Source organism: Neophocaena asiaeorientalis, unplaced genomic scaffold (assembly GCF_003031525.2).
Source record: "Neophocaena asiaeorientalis asiaeorientalis breed wild unplaced genomic scaffold, Neophocaena_asiaeorientalis_V1.1 scaffold40, whole genome shotgun sequence".
Classification (NCBI taxonomy): domain Eukaryota; kingdom Metazoa; phylum Chordata; class Mammalia; order Artiodactyla; family Phocoenidae; genus Neophocaena; species Neophocaena asiaeorientalis.
Window position 1 is genome coordinate 2,570,837 of NW_020185335.1, and position 15,785 is coordinate 2,586,621.

Genomic DNA, 15,785 nt, shown 5'->3' on the forward strand with positions numbered 1-15,785 from the left:
TTCCCCCTTGAATCTTTCCATTTTTACATGCCATCCAGAGACATGGCATGAAATATGGTAGCCTAGCCAGCAGAGCCTGTGAGTGGGGTAGACCCCCCGAGAAATACTTGGTGGGCTGGGCAAACAGAGATTGATGTTGCTGGTACAGCTAAACTTACGTGCCCTTACAAAGAGGGTAGAAAGGAAGTGATGACCTGGTAATGTCAGCCAGCATAACCCCAGGGCTGGCAAGCCACTAAGGGCGCATGGAGTAAACACACAGAAGTGCCTCTAACTGCTCTGCTCCAAACTGTCTTCTCAGATTATCTTCCAGTTCACACCTTTCCATCTGGACGTCTCGGAAGCATTCTGGACTTTCTTAATCCCCGAACACAACATCACAGTCCCTTTCCTGCTGGTAGGCAAAGCCACTGACCCTCTCATCAATCTGGACAAGTCACATCTCAACTTCAGTTGTCTCCTCGTTGGTAAGGCTGCCCTGTTGGTTTATATTTAGAATTGGCATGACCTGTGGGGGAGGGGCATGGGACCAACCCAGCAGTGCGCTGCAGGAGCAGACATGGGCAGGGAGCTCTTCCTGGTGCCTTCCAGAAGCATGTCAGAGGGCCTCTATCACTATTCACAAGGCCACAAAATATTCAACCTCTCAATCTAATTTCCATCAAGTGTCTTCTAAACCCACACACCAATAACCTAAGGAAATTTAGGAGGCTTGCTACAGAGCCTACTTGGAAGATTCCTTTGGGGCCTGGACTGACTATGTGTATTTCCAGATCCCCACGTCAGCCCCATCCTGCTTGCATGTGCCCCCAGATTATGGCTGTATCTGTTTGCTTCTTGTTCTGTGCCAAAGTGATCACATTTCTCTGACACCCTTTCACACTTTTATCCAGCTCAACAAATATTACCGAGGCCCTTGTGTGAGCCAGGCACTCTTCTGTGAGCTGGGAATGCGATGGACAAAGCCCAAGTCCCGACCGTCATGATGGTTACATTCTAGCAGCAGGAAGCAGACTACCAAAACATGACAAAGCAAAATGTATAGCATGTCAGATGTTGATAAGTGTTCCAGAGAAGAATAAAGCAGGGTAGGGGAATAAGGAATGCTAGTGGGCAGTGAGAAGGTGACATTTGAGGTGAGACTTGAAGGACATAAAGGAAGTGATTGGCAAGTCCCTTATAACACTGTGAATCTATCACATGGATGTGATGTTTTGTGTGTGTGTGTGTAAAATACAACTAAAGTCAGAGGATTTTTTAGTAATTCATTAGATTTTATTATTTATAAAAGTAATATTCTTTATACATCAATCAACGTGGTGTTGTATAAGGAAAAATGTAATAATCATTCCCCCCCCCATTCTATCTCATCCTTTCCTTTCTGTCAAAGGAAACCAGTGTTAACAACGTGATGTGTATTACTTCCGTACATTTCTTATACTGATACATATAAACAGATAGGAGGAGATTGTGGCATTTAGTAAGGTTTTGAACAAATAAATGAGCAATGTAGCATAAGAATAATAAGACAAACAGGGTTTAATCTAGGAATGCAATGATGGTGCATTTCAATATAATTGTTACACCAACAGATTAAAGAAGAACCAGGTGATCATACTGATATATACTGAAAAGTCATTTCTAAAATTCAGCAGACATTCCCAACAAAAACTCTAATAGTAAAATAGGAATAGAGGGAAAAATGTGAATAAAGAAGATTAACCAAAATCAAGGGGCAGATATTATCTGGTAATAAACTACTAAAGTCACTTCAATTAAAGTCAGGAATTAGGCAAGGATGTTCATTATCACCGTCATTATTGAACACTTTCTTAGTGATTTTAGCAAATACAATAGAACAAGAAAATTAAATAATTGACATAAACATTGGGGAAAAGAGAGGCAAAATTATCTCATTATGCTGTTGCTGATGACTTCATACATAGATAACCTCAAGAGACTCTAGAGAAAAGCAAAACAAACTACTAGAATCAACAAGATAATGTAGGAATGGCTGGATGCAAGACGTGTGCAAAAATCAATGGTTTCTCTTTCTTTTAGCAGTAAGCACCTAGAAACAAACAAAAAATTCCATTCATAAGACCTATATGATAGCTAAGGATAAATGTAACGAGAAAAGCACAGGACCTATATGAATAAAACTAAAAAATCTTATTAAAATGCCCCCAAACAAGATCTGAACATTTGTCAATTCTCCCAAAATTAAATGCAAATTTAATCGAGTTTCAATTAAAATCCCAACTAGGGTTGTCAGATAAAATACAGGACGCACAGTTAAATCTGAATTTCAGATAACAATGAATAGTAGTTCATAATGCCAAGCAACATGCAATATTTGGGACATACTTACACTAAAAAATTATTTGCTAAATCTGGCAACGTTAGTTCCAAAATGATTGGGGTGAGGGGGGAGTTGGAAAAAATGATTCTGAAGTTCATGTGGAAAAATAAATGCTCTACAGTGGTCAAGGAGAGTAAGAAAAAGCAAAACGGTGATAGGAGATGTATTAGTCAGGGCCCTGTCGGCACACTGGTGACGTATCCAAAGCCTAATTCAAAAGAGTCCAATGCAGGGGTTGTTTACAGAGATATGGGCAGGGCTGAGGGGCCTACCAGCCCCCATTAACAAAAGCAGGAAGGCATTGGGTCTGAAGGAACAAGGAGGATCCCAGGCCCAGGAGAGCTGTGACCCAGGCAGAGCAGCCACCTAAGAGGAACAGGCAGTTGATGGGGTAAAGTTCTAGAAGGAAGAGGTAGAGTCCCTTTGGGAGGAAGGATCCTTGTAGAGCAAAAAGAAGGAAGAGAGGAGGCCAAAGGCCGAGGAGCTGGGAAGAGGAAGGGAAAGAAGCTGCGGAGCCTCTTCTACGAAGGCTTCCTCGTGCCTCCTGAGGTGGGCCAGGAGCAGGCACGAGGCCTCCCTGAGGGCAGTGTTTCCCCCTCCAGGCAGAGAGGCCAGGGAGACCGTGAACATCACCAACAAGGAGGAGCAGAGGTTCCATTTTGCCTTCCAGGACACCTCCCGATATTCTGAAGGTTTCAGCAGCAGCCTGGTCGTGTGTCCCATGGAAGGCTGGGTCCCACCGCTGTCCAGGTAAACAGAAAGGAAGGCCCCCAGGACTGCACTCGCCCAACATGGCAGGGTCCCAGGCCCAGCAGCCAGGAGAATCGGTTTCCTAGTGAACTGTAGAGCATTGAGAACTTTAAGCTCTTGTTCTCAGTATTTTCTTATGTTTATATTCTTTTCCTCGCTATCCACTGTGTTTGCAAATCCATAAAGCAGGGGCCTGCCGTGCCTGGCAAATCTTCAAAATTCATCGTGATTTGGAGTTAGGATGCCTTTTCCTCCTAGTGTATAATAGTTTAGTATTCAACCTTCTTTAACAGGTTGGTCTAGTTATGTAATCTGCTGTCTTCATCCCCAACCAGGTTCCCAATTGATATTTTCTTCACACCGAAGCAGGAAGGAGAAGTGAACTTCAATTTGATCTGCAATGTGAAAAAGAAAGCCCACCCCCTGACCTTAAATGTCAAGGCTCAGGGCTACTCTATGAATGTAGAGGTCAAGTGCAAGGACAAGACTGGCACCATCACTCTCTTGACTCCCAACCAGACCACGACTCTCAACTTCTATGAGGTAAAGACGAGAGAGGGCCTCGCTCTCTCTGTTTCCACACTGGCTGGGAAAAGCAGTACAAGTGAATTGTCGCTGAACCTCTGTTTCAAATGCCGGGGAGACCAGGAGAACAGAAACATGCCAGGAGCAGCTCCACCCCCAGAATGTGTATGGTTCTGATGTGAAAGCTTATTTTACTTTTCAGAGGGTGGAGAGATGGGAGAGAAGGGGGAAATGCTCGTCTTAAACCTACAGTAGGATGTTTTGCTACCAAGTGAGATCTAAGAATTAAGTTGTCATCTCACTCTTCTCACTTAGTAGCTCTTGCTGGACTCTCTGACTACTCTCTGAGCTAATGATACTCAACTCACGAAAATCATCTGCCATCACTATTACCCACAGGGTGTTTTCCCCCAACGTGTTGCATATCCTGACCCCACAGAAGGGAACCGTGGTTTGCATTCACTCAACATTCAACTCTGTTCTCTCTCAGGTGGAGTTGAATGAATGTGTCCAGTGTGAATTCAGCCTTATCAACACCGGCAAGTTCAACTTCAGCTTCCAGGCAGAGCTCTCCGGCCCCAAGTCCCTGCTGCAGTACTTGGAATTTTCACCCATGGATGGCAGTGTGGATGTGGGGCAGAGTGCACAGGCCTCCCTGTCTTTCCAGCCATTTAAGAAATGTGTCTTGAAGGGCCTGGAACTCAAAATCAAGGTGAGACCATTTAACGTTGTCCGACACTGAACGCATTCACAGCATTCTGTCTTGAGAACTATGTCTGATGGCCACCCTTAGCTGCAAGGAAGGATGGGAAGTCAAGCATGTTTCCCAGGCACGTTGGCAGCCAGAGTCCTGCTAATGAGGAGGCCCTGGGAGGCAGACGTTGGGTAAGGGCTGGCAGTCTCTGCACACCCCTCCGCCTTCAAGCTGAATCATCACTGCGGGAGCAAAGCAAGAGCCAACGTCGGGCCCAGGTGCAGAGTAGTCCACCTTGCTTTCCTTAAACAAACATGTAAACTGTTCATCAGAATCTCTGCAGATGCAGCCCTGAGACCTGAATTTTTTTTAAGCACTCGACTGTTTCCCTCCTTCACCTGAGGGCGTAAGGGCCCTTTCCTCTCACTTCTAATCACATTCCACCTGCCATTCCCTTCCCACAGATCAGCCACGGTCCCACATTTTTGTGCAGCATCTCAGGCTGTGCCGTGAGCCCAGCCGTCCATTTCTCCTTCACCAGCTACAACTTTGGGACCTGCTTCATCTACCAAGCTGGGATGCCCCCATACAAACAAATCCTAGTTGTCTCCAACAAGGAAGAGACGTCTATGAGGTAAGCAGACTTCCCAGAGCTTCCAGATGATTCTGCCACTCCTGTGGGTCCTACAGCCTCCACACAGGTGGGGTCCTGCCAGGACAGAAAAGGAAGGATTCTGGGAAAGCCTCAGACACAGGTGGGCGTGAATCCTGAGTCTCCTTGCCCCACCGCTAACACTCATACTTGGATAGCCATGAGCTACTCTGCTAAAAAAAAATCCTCTTCTGGAAATGAGGAGGGCAGTGCCGAATGACCTGACAAGAGGTTTGATGGCTTCCATTTATTTTCCGCGTGTAATAGATGTGGGAGCTGAGGTTTGGAGAGTTAAAAAGTTAATTTCTCAGGCGAGTGACCTTGCAGTAAATGGCAGATCTAAACTGGGCCTGAGCCTTCTGACTCAAATCCAGCCTCTCTGTGCCATCCCTGTGTAGAATGTTCCAGTCCAGGTTTCTGGGCCCTATTCCAGACCTCAGAAAACAAAACTGGCCCAGAGACCTATGTTTACTCAAAGTTCTCCAGGTTAGTACCCTGCAACTGAACTTCCTTCAGTGTCAGAAATGTTGTATGTCTGCACTGCCCAGTGCGGTAGCCTACAGCTGCACGTGGCTGTGGGGCACTTGGAATGTGGCTAGTGCCACTGCAGAACAGCACTTCATTTATTTTATTTTATTTTAATTAATTTTAACTTTAAGAGCCACATGTGTCTAGTGGCTACCATATCACATAGCACAGGTCTAGGTTCAAATCCCAGCACTTCCCTAGCTATGTGACCTTGGGCAAAATTTTTAAACTCTCTGTGCCTCTGTCTCCTTGCCTGAAGTGGGGGATAGTCGTACCTCCCCACAGGGCTATTAGAAGGATTAAATTCGTTCCTTTAGAGAGAGTACTTAGAACAGTGCCCGGAACATAGGAAATGCTCAGGGTTTTTTATCTGCTGCTACTGTTGCGGCGGTGATGGTGGTGATGATTCTCCGGAATGTTAAATTACAAGAGTGTCATGTAATTTTAAACTAATTTAAAATCTTATCTACCTACACTCCTCCTTGCCTGATTTAATCTGAGTCTTACTTTGCTTAAGGCATTGCGCTCTATTTTATTGCCTCAGCCAGAGTCCTTCTCTAAATACCCGGAAGGCAGATGAGGAGGGGCTGTAATGGAGGTCTACGTGCTTCCTACCCACAAGTGAAGGGGGGTGGACATGATCTTTGAAGGTCCCTTCTAGTTGAGCAATTAGCAATAATAATCATAGCTCACCTTTATGGAATGTTTCCTCTGTACCCTGTCTAGTGACTGATTTAGTCACTTTATCTCATTTAATCCTCACAGCAATTTTATGAGGTAGCCATCACTACCCGCATTTTACAGAGGAGGAAACAGAGACCCAAATGGGCTGAGTAAACTGTTCTCAGGTCACATGGCTAGTTAGGGATAGAACCCGGATCCACACTCCTGTCTGTCTGACTCTGGACACGTACTCCTCCCCACTGTGCTTTACCACCCAGTTACTTCAGGAAGCTCCCCCTTCTTATGAAAGGGTACAAAACCATGAGCTGCATTATCAAGGAGGAGAGGATAAAGAAAGGGAAAAGAGCACTGGGCAAAAGGTCATGAGACTTTGCATTTGAGGCCTGGCTCTGCCAGGATCTCTGGATGTGACCTGGGGGAAGTAACTCGACGGTGCCCCGGAGACCACGGGCTGGATCACTGCTGAAGTCCCTTCCAGCCCTTACATTTGGACTCCAGGAAAACTGGGCAGGACATCAAGCAGTGGATCCAGCTCAGAGAAACAAGGGACAAAATCTCCCCCTCTAGGTCAGGCATCCGAGAGCTTACACACCTTCCTCCTGATCTTCTCCAGCTTAGAGTGTCTGTACACCAACACCAGCCACCTCGAGGTGAACTTCCGAGTTGATGTGGTGAAGCCAGGAAAGACACTGGAGATTCCCATCATCTTTTATCCTCGAGAAAGTATCAATTATCGAGAACTCATCCCCTTTGAAATCAATGGGCTCTCACAACAAGTAGTTGAAATCAAAGGGAAAGGCACTGAAATGAAGGTAAGAGCCAGTTGGGGAGATCCTCGGGCTGGGCACCCCTCCTTCTTGCCCTTCTTTGCCCACCTGAGCCCACCTGCCACCCCCTCAAAGTCTCCTGCCCCCAAGCTGCTCTGTCAGCGGGTCAACCAGTCCCACCAAGGGGTGAATTGTAAGATCAGACCCAAGTGAATCACATAGATCTCATTCAATACCAAACTTTACTGTATCAAAGGATACAAGTAATCACAGGAGATCACTGGAGAAACACTCTTTTTCTTGGAGAAGTTTGAGACTATCAGATGCGGCACCCAAGCATGTCCTTTTCGTCCCACATCAGGGCATGTAGTGTTTTCAGGTTACGAGGCAAGACTTGTTTTAAGCTCTATATGCAGACAAACCTTTCAGTTATGGGACATTTTTCCTTAACAGCACACAGACTGACATTCTCCAGCCAGCCACAACTCCCAGGATCCTATTTGACTGAGGGCCTTCCTTCTAACCAGGTGCTCCTAATAGGAAGGGACTGGTCCGGTCCTGCTGCTAATCCCTTTCTTCCCAGTGTCTGGTTAACATTTAAGGTGTCTGTCTGGTAGGAGTATTTGCGTTTAATGGGGAGTTTTGGAAAACTGAAGACCTTCCAAGATCCTCGGCAATGCATGGGACATTTCAGCAACCAGAGAAAATGGGAGGGGTGTGTTCTGGCAGCCTTCCCATCAAGCCAGAGAGCAACAGGACCAGGCCACCTGGTGTGTCTGCACCCGAGCCAGTGATGGGGTCTCTTCTGATGTCATTGATTCATTCTAGTGTTCATTCTTTCATCACTCATTCAGCACCCACTGTGTCAGGTGCTTTGCAGAAATCCTGCAGAGGCTTAAGCATGTTCTCTCACCTCCAGGAGTTCACAGGGTGGGGTTGGAGACCCTTGCCTTTGTACACAAAATGGAAACATATGGGCAGGATAGAAAGAGCGTGTAGGGGAGGGATGCAGTTTAGTGACTGGTCAAATGACAGTGACCAGTGGGTGCTATTTGTGTGGGTCACGTCATCCCGGAGGACAAGGCCCAGCCTGACCTTGGCCCGATCCAGGTCAGCATTTTGATCAGTACGTCAGATGAGGACTTTGAAATGTACCTGCTTCTCCCACCTCCGCTGCCACCATCACCTCTCACTCCTAAAGGCTCTCTCTCCTGCCCTCTTCCAGTCCATCTCCACAGAGGAGTGAGCCAGGGCACCCTCCCAAGATACACACTTGATGGGGCCGCTCCAGGCTGCACTGGCTTCCCACTTCTCCCAGAAGAAAGCCTGACCCCTCTCCGAACTGTCTTCTCGTGTCTCCCTCTCGCTCCCAGCCACAGGCTGTGAGTCCAGTCCACTCCCTCCAGCTCAGGGCCTCGCCACAGCTTGTCTCCTCCCTCGGGATCCAGCCCCACACCACCCTGATGCAAACCCACAGGATCCCACCCTTCCTTTAGCTCTCAGTAGGAACATGCCTTCCTCAGGGAAGCCTCCCTCACCCCCAGGCTGGCTCAGCCCCTTGTACCCTGAGCTTTTCCTTCCTAACATCTCTGAACCCGGCCGTAATTATGTGATTGTGCAACAGGTTGTTTAGTGGGCATTTTAAGCACATAAATGTTTGTTGAGTGGGCGAATGCCCATCCAATGTGAAGAATGAGAAGGAATCAGCCTTGCCTCACCAGGGTCCCCATATCGTATTTCTTTTTCTCATTAACTGATGAACCTCCTTCCCTGCTCTCTTTCTTGTCCCACAGATTTTAGTCCTCAATCCAGCCAATAAGACTGTGAAGTTAGGAGCTGTCCTGCCTGGACAGGTGGCGAAGAAAACGATTTCCATCATGAACAACAGCCAAGCCCAGCTCACATTTGACCTGTCAGCCCTGTTCTCGATTCCAGAACTCCAGGACCCCAAGGTTGGTGCTCGGGCCCCTAGTGGCATCTTCATGCCCCATCCCTTCCCCCACCCCCCGCCCCGATGACAGGGATGGCCGCGGTAGCAACACTGACACCTCACGGTTCTCGTGCACCTTCAGTGTGCCGGGCATTTCTGAGAGCTCTCCCTGTGCTGCCTCTGGTCATCTTCACAGAAACGGTGTAGGGTGGTGCTTCTGTGATTCTCATTTTACATGTAAGGAAACCAAGGCTTGGAGAGGCTACATGCCTCTAGAGGGCAACAGTGATGTAGAAAGAGAAGTGCCCTTGATGGATTCAGAAGATCTGGGCTCTAATGAATATACATATATCATCACAGCAGAAAATTTGAAAAATATGGAAAATCACAAAGCAGAACATTTTGCCCATAATCTCATACCCAGAAATAATCACTTAACATTTTGGTACCTATCTTTCCCCTGTTTTTCCTACACATTTTTAAAATAAAATATTAATGTTCAGGTTGTTTTGAAACCTGCTTTTCCCAACTTGAAATAGCTCCTAAGCGTTCAATGTCATTTGTTCCTCTATACCTCCATCATGCAGACGGACCAATCCTCTGTTTCTGCTCATCTCAGGTGTTCCTGATTTTTTATTTTATAAGCAGCGTTGTAATATCCATGTAAACAAAACTTTGTGTGAATCCATGACCCTCTGCTTCATACATACCCCTAGGAGTGAGCTTCTTGGACCAAAAGGAAGAGTATGTTTCGATATACATCACTCATCTGCCCCCGAAAGCTTGTCCCTCTTTACACTTCAATCCGCTGTGTGAAAGAAGCATGCTTGTTGCCAAATCCATGTCCTCGAGCTCCCTAAATAGAGAAGCTACAGTCCTGGCCGCCGTCTACCCATCTCACAGTGTTTGGGTGGCCCTTTGAAAATGGACCAGGTGTATTTCGTTTTGAGGATGGACCATATCCATTCCTTCATTCAATTCGTTCTTACATTTACTCAGTAAATCAGTGCTACGTGCTGGAAATATAAAGGTGTGGCTTAGTCAGCTTGGGCTGCCATAACAAAACACCACAGACTGGGTGGCTTAAACAACAGACATTTATTTTCTTACAGTTCTGGAGGCTGGAAGTCTGACATCAGGGTGCCAACATAGTCAGTTTCTGGTGAGGACGCTCCTCCTGGCTTGCAGACGACCACCTTCTTGCTGTGTCCCCACATGTCAGAGAGACAGCAAGCCCCAGCTCTCCGGTGTCCCTTTTTATAAGGGCGCTAATCTCATCGTTAGGGTCCCACTCTCTTGACCTCATTCTAAACCTAATTACCTCCCAAACACTACTCACATATGGACTCGGGAGGACACAATTCAGTCCATAGTAAGGTGAATATGACATAGACTTTGGTCTGGTGGAGTTCACAGTCTTTTGGGGTCACAGACACATGAACAGTCCCAGGAAAGCCTAGAAGCTGCAGAAGCAGGGTGTGATTCAGGACCAGGGCTGCTCAGAGGAGGGCCTCACAGTGGAGAGAGGTCTGAACTGCGTTTTACAGGATGAAGAGGTATCTCCCAGGCAGACAGGTTGAGGAAGAGTGTTTCTGGCAGGCAAGATTATATAGGCTCAAAGGGGTTGATGCTTTTGGAATCCTAGGTGTGATTCAATGTGGTAGGAGTGTTGTGGACCATCTGAGGATTGCAGGATACAGGAACACTGGCTGTGAGAGGCCGACCAAAGCAGGAGACCCAGTGGGCATCTCGTCCCTGGACCCCCACATCACCCACTTTGCCTTCCAGAGAAAGAGGGAAAACTTGCTGCTTCCCTTTCCTCATTAATCCAAAGTAAAGTCCTCATTCCAGTGGGTCAGGGCCCCTCACAGTTCGGCTGCACCAGTTCTGCCTCTCGAGGTGGTGAGACGAAAGCTGCCAGAATGGCCTGGACCGGCACTGTCACCCTGGGGGGGTCACTTCCATCATTGTGTTTTGAGAAATCTCTAAGGTCACTTTCCTACTGTGATTCTCAGCCATTATCTCACTCCCCCCAACGCCTCCCTGCCCGCCACAGTCCACTTCCGGTGGCTGCTCAGCACTCCGTACCAAAGGGAGCTCAAGGATGAAAAGGGTTTGACTTCCTTCAAGCTGATTTTGATTTGATTTTTACCAGGACCAAGGGGAAAGAGCAGCCCCTTATATTCAACTTCCAACAGCGGTTCTCAAACTTTAGAACACATGAGTCCTCAAATGCAGGTTCCAAGCTCTCCCAAGGAGACTGGTTCTCTTGGGCTGGGGCAGGACCCAAGAGTCTGCCTTTTAACCAGCACACTGGGAAATGTGATGCAGGGAGCCCAGGGAGCGCGCCTTGAAAACCACCGGAGCACTGAGTCTTTTCTACTTGCTCTTACTGTTTCTTCCACCAGAGAACGGGGTTATTTGCAAGGGGTTGGAAAGAGAATTAACACTGATTGAATGCCTGTTACGTGCCACACATTTTGTACAGGTGGTCTGGATCTTCACCGTAGAGTAAATCACGGAAAGTTTCAGTAACTCACCACAGGTGGCACAGCTGGTGAGAGGGCAGAATGATATTACACCTGGCCTGATACGGTCCCAGCAGCATGACTCCCAGAAATGGAGCCTCAGGAGCACCCCACCCTCAGCTGCTGAGGCTCGTTGTCATTTATTTTATCCAGGTCATCACCTTAACACCATTCCACAACATCACTCTGAAGCCCAAAGAGGTCCGGAAGCTGGAAGTCAACTTCGCCCCGAAGAAGCGTGTCCCTCCCTTCTCCGAAGAGGTGTGCATGGAGTGCATGGGGCTCCTGCGGCCCCTCTTCCTCCTCAGCGGCTGCTGCCAGGCCCTGGAGATCTCCCTGGACCAGAAACATCTTCCCTTCGGACCAGTCGTGTGTCAGACACAAGCCACGCGTCGCGTCCTCATGTTGAACACGGGCGACATGGGTGCGAGGTAGGAGAGCCCTCTGGGCCTGGATTCCCATTTAACTATCCCAGGACCCTCTAAAGTGGTTAAGATATTGTCCCCATTTCACAGATGAAGTTGAGGCTCAAAGTGGTTATGTGACTTGCCAGCAGGGACCCACCCAGGCACTACTTGGGGAATGCTGCCATAGCCGTGCCCGCTGCGCACCACACACCTGCAGGGGGCGCCCTTCACACCGACCTCAGTTAAACAGTGCCCTGAGGCTGTGGTATGGCAGCCTTGGCACTGGAAGCACTGGTCTGCACCATCCACCCTCTGTGTCCTACCTGGACCAAGTGCCAGACCACAGAGGGGGTGACCACACAGGGCCATCGGATCCCAGTGCCACCAAGAATAGGGGCAACTCTCATGTGAAGGGATCATCTCCACCCCCCTGATCAAACCTGAGAGGCAGTGCAGGGAGCAGCTATGGCCACAGTCTCAGGAGGGTTCCAGTCCTGGCCTGGCCACATCCTAGCTGTGTGACCTCGGGTACACGTGTAAGCGTGTTCACGCACATGCCCCTCAGTGTGCCACTTCCCACCCTGCTCAGCCCCAAGGGAGAGCCTGGAGATCCCACCCAGCAATGACCTGGCCTTTGTCCCACTGCCTCTGCTTTGCCCAGCAGTCTGAACCTCTCAGCTAAAAGCACAGGCAAAATCTCTTTTCTCAGCAGGATTGAGGACTCCCCAAGGATATTAGTAAACTACTTTGTCTCCTTTTGTCTTGGAAAAGGTTTAAATGGGATGCCAGAAAATTTGAGCCTCATTTCTCCATCAGCCCGGAAGAAGGCTATATCACCGCAGGCATGGAGGTTTCTTTCGAAGTGACTTACCATCCTACTGAGGTGGGCAAGGAGATCCTCCATAAAAACTTGCTCTGCTTCATCCAGGGTGGCAGTCCTCTGAGCCTAACCCTGTCTGGAGTCTGCGTGGGACCACCTTCAGTAAAAGAGGTCAGTAGGTGCTGCCCACAGATGGGCCAGTGGCCAGAGTGGGCCCAGCAAGCCCCACAGGAGAACTCAGTCAGGCCTTCTAGAAACAAGTGGCCCTGTTCAAACAGTCCTTGGTGCCCACATCAAACATGTAGACCTGCTCCCTCCTACCACAGGGCCTTCGCACATGCTGTTCCCGCCGCTGATATATTCATTTCCCCCTCTTCATCTAGTTAATTCCTATTTATCCTTCAGCTCTCAACTCAAGCATCTCATTCTGAGGGAAGGTTGTATTGAAATCTCGGGCTAGATCAAATTCTGTCATAAGCTCTGTAAGTAAGGGGTGAACACCTTTCGCTTTCTCTCTGGTTAAAAAGTGGGCTTGGGTTAATCCTCTGCTAGCCCTGTTCCTGGAAACCTAAAAGTGGAAACCTGATAGTTCCTGGCAACACTTCTTATGGTCATAGACACCTGACCTCCATCTCCTGTTGTTTCAACAATGTTATATAAATGGAATCATGCAGTATGCTATAAATGTGTATGTACAAGTCTTGGCAAGAATATATGCTTTCATTTTCTTGGGTAAGTACGTAAGAGTGGAATGGCTGGGTCATAGGGTAGATGTATGTTTACCTTTTTAAGAACCTACCAAATTGTTTTCCGAAGTAGTTGTGTCATTTTACATTCCCATCAGCCACGTCTGACATTTCCACTTGTGCCGCATCCCTGCCCATACTTGATATGGTCAGTTTTTTTTAATTTTAGTCATTCTAACAGGTACGTGGTGATATCTCATTGTGGTTTTTAATTTGCATTTTCCTAGTGACTAATGAGGTTAAGCATCTTCTCAGGTACTTATTTGCCATCCATATATCTTCTTTGTTGAAGTGTCTGTTCAGATCTTCTATTTTTATTGGGGTTGTTTGTTTTCCTACTATTGAGTTTTGAGAGCTCTCTGTATATTCAGGACACAAGTTTTAAATTTAGATCCTCAGTCTGTTTAGAGTTCATTTTTATATGTAGTGTAAGACATGAATCAAAATTCATTTTTTTTTGTACATGGATATCCAGTTGTTCCAGCAGCATTTATTTAATCGATTATCCTTTCTCCACCGAACTGCCTTTGTACTTTGGTCAGAAACCAATTGATATATGTGTGGGTCTCTTGCTAAACTCTGTTCTTGTCCCACCGGTGATCTCTTTGACTCTCTTCACACCAATGCGACATTGTCCACGTTGCTAAGCTCAATGGCTAGTTCTCACGGCTCATCTTACTTGACCTGTCATAGCATTTGACACCTTGAACAAGCCCCTCCTCTTTCACGCACTTCCTTCATTACATGGCCTCCAGGGTACCACCCTCTCCTGGCTTTCCTCCCACCTTATTAGCTGCTGCTTCTTGTCTCCTCTTCTGATTTTTCTTAACATTGGAACGTGCCAGTCAGGAATTAGTCCTGAAATGCCTTCTTTTTTCCTAAATACACTTACTTCTTTATAATTTCATCCAGTTTCTTGGCCTGAAAAAAACATTGCTATACTGACAACACCCAAATATATAGAGAAAGAGGTAGTTATAGATATATAGATAGATAGATGTAGATAGATATCTATATATCTATAGATATAGATATAGATATATAGGTATCTATATATATATATGGCCTGAACCTTGCCTTGAACTCCAGATTTGTAAATTCCACTGCCTGCTTAAGGTGCCTGTTTTCTTCCAGGTGGTGAATTTCACCTGCCAGGTACGCTCCAAGCACGTACAGACCATCATGCTTTCAAACCACACCAACCAAACCTGGAATCTGCACCCCATCTTTGAAGGCGAGCACTGGGAGGGGCCCGAGTTCATCACCCTGGAGCCCCATCAGCAAAACAAGCCCTATGAGATTACCTACCGGCCCCGCACCTTGAATGTGGAGAACCGCAAACATCAGGTAGGTTGAGCCCCACCTCCCCCACTGTTTTCCTGGCATGGTTGGAGGGAGGAGTTGTGTGAGAGAGAATGTTAAGACAAGAGGGGACCCCACAAGTGGTATTGGATCCACGGGGAATCATGTCCAAAGCTTATCAAGTCCACAACTTCCCTTTTTGTCCGTGTATTTTCATGTTTAGGGGATTCTCTTGGAACCAGGGGCTCAGTTCTAAAATGGAGTCCTCAACTAGGCATCACGCAATTAATACTTCGTTTAAGTGCACAAATAGCATCATGGTGACTGTAATAAAAATCAAAAAGGGAAAAGAAGCCACAGTCTCCCACCTCCCCTCCCCAAAAAGAGCTGTTTTCTTCCGTCTTCGCTACCAGTCCTTACTCAAATACAGCCATAGCTGCCATCACAGCATCCTCAGTTTTGCATCCTGTTTACTTTTCCTTTACACTATGTCATGAGCATTTTTCTATTTAACTATGTAACCTTTGTGATAATCATTTTTAACGACTGACTAATATTTCATTGAATGACAGTTCCATAACTTATTTCACATCCCCCAGTTGTTGGATGTTTAAGTTATCTCTAAATTTTCATCAATATAAGTAGTTCTAATATACACATGTATGTATATATTTAACTTTTTCTGCTGTAGGGGTTTTTCTTCAGTAAGTGCCTTGGGATGGGATCCCTGGTTCAAATACACATGAACATTTTTATGACTCTCGGGAACATATTCCCAAGCTGCTTTCCAAAGGTGTTATGCTTATTTGCAGAGCCTCCACTAATCCTGTGCTACTGCCGTGCCTGAGAGGTAGCTAAGAAAGGACCCTCTGTGTCATTCTGACCACATTTCTTCTTCTCTTAGGGCACCCTCTTCTTCCCCCTCCCAGATGGGACCGGCTGGCTGTATGTACTGCATGGGACTTCCGAGCTCCCCAAAGCCGTGGCCAATATCTACCGTGAAGTGCCATGTAAGACGCCCTACACTGAGCTCCTACAAATAACCAACTGGCTGAACAAGCCCCAGAGGTGAGGGAGTGCGGGAGACGGG

At 47.1% G+C, this 15,785-nt stretch overlaps 1 protein-coding gene across 1 annotated transcript in view; it reads left to right on the plus strand.

The window, feature by feature from the left end:
- Positions 1–15,785, plus strand: part of HYDIN (HYDIN axonemal central pair apparatus protein) — a 431,085-nt gene that overhangs the window by 393,600 nt on the left and 21,700 nt on the right. Inside the window, exons 73-83 of the mRNA XM_024735584.1 lie at positions 302–467; positions 2,965–3,112; positions 3,448–3,655; positions 4,128–4,349; positions 4,796–4,965; positions 6,809–7,007; positions 8,756–8,914; positions 11,574–11,851; positions 12,599–12,818; positions 14,528–14,740; positions 15,600–15,763. Coding sequence (XP_024591352.1) covers positions 302–467; positions 2,965–3,112; positions 3,448–3,655; positions 4,128–4,349; positions 4,796–4,965; positions 6,809–7,007; positions 8,756–8,914; positions 11,574–11,851; positions 12,599–12,818; positions 14,528–14,740; positions 15,600–15,763 — 2,147 coding nt within the window. The remainder of the gene's footprint in view (positions 1–301; positions 468–2,964; positions 3,113–3,447; positions 3,656–4,127; positions 4,350–4,795; positions 4,966–6,808; positions 7,008–8,755; positions 8,915–11,573; positions 11,852–12,598; positions 12,819–14,527; positions 14,741–15,599; positions 15,764–15,785) is intronic.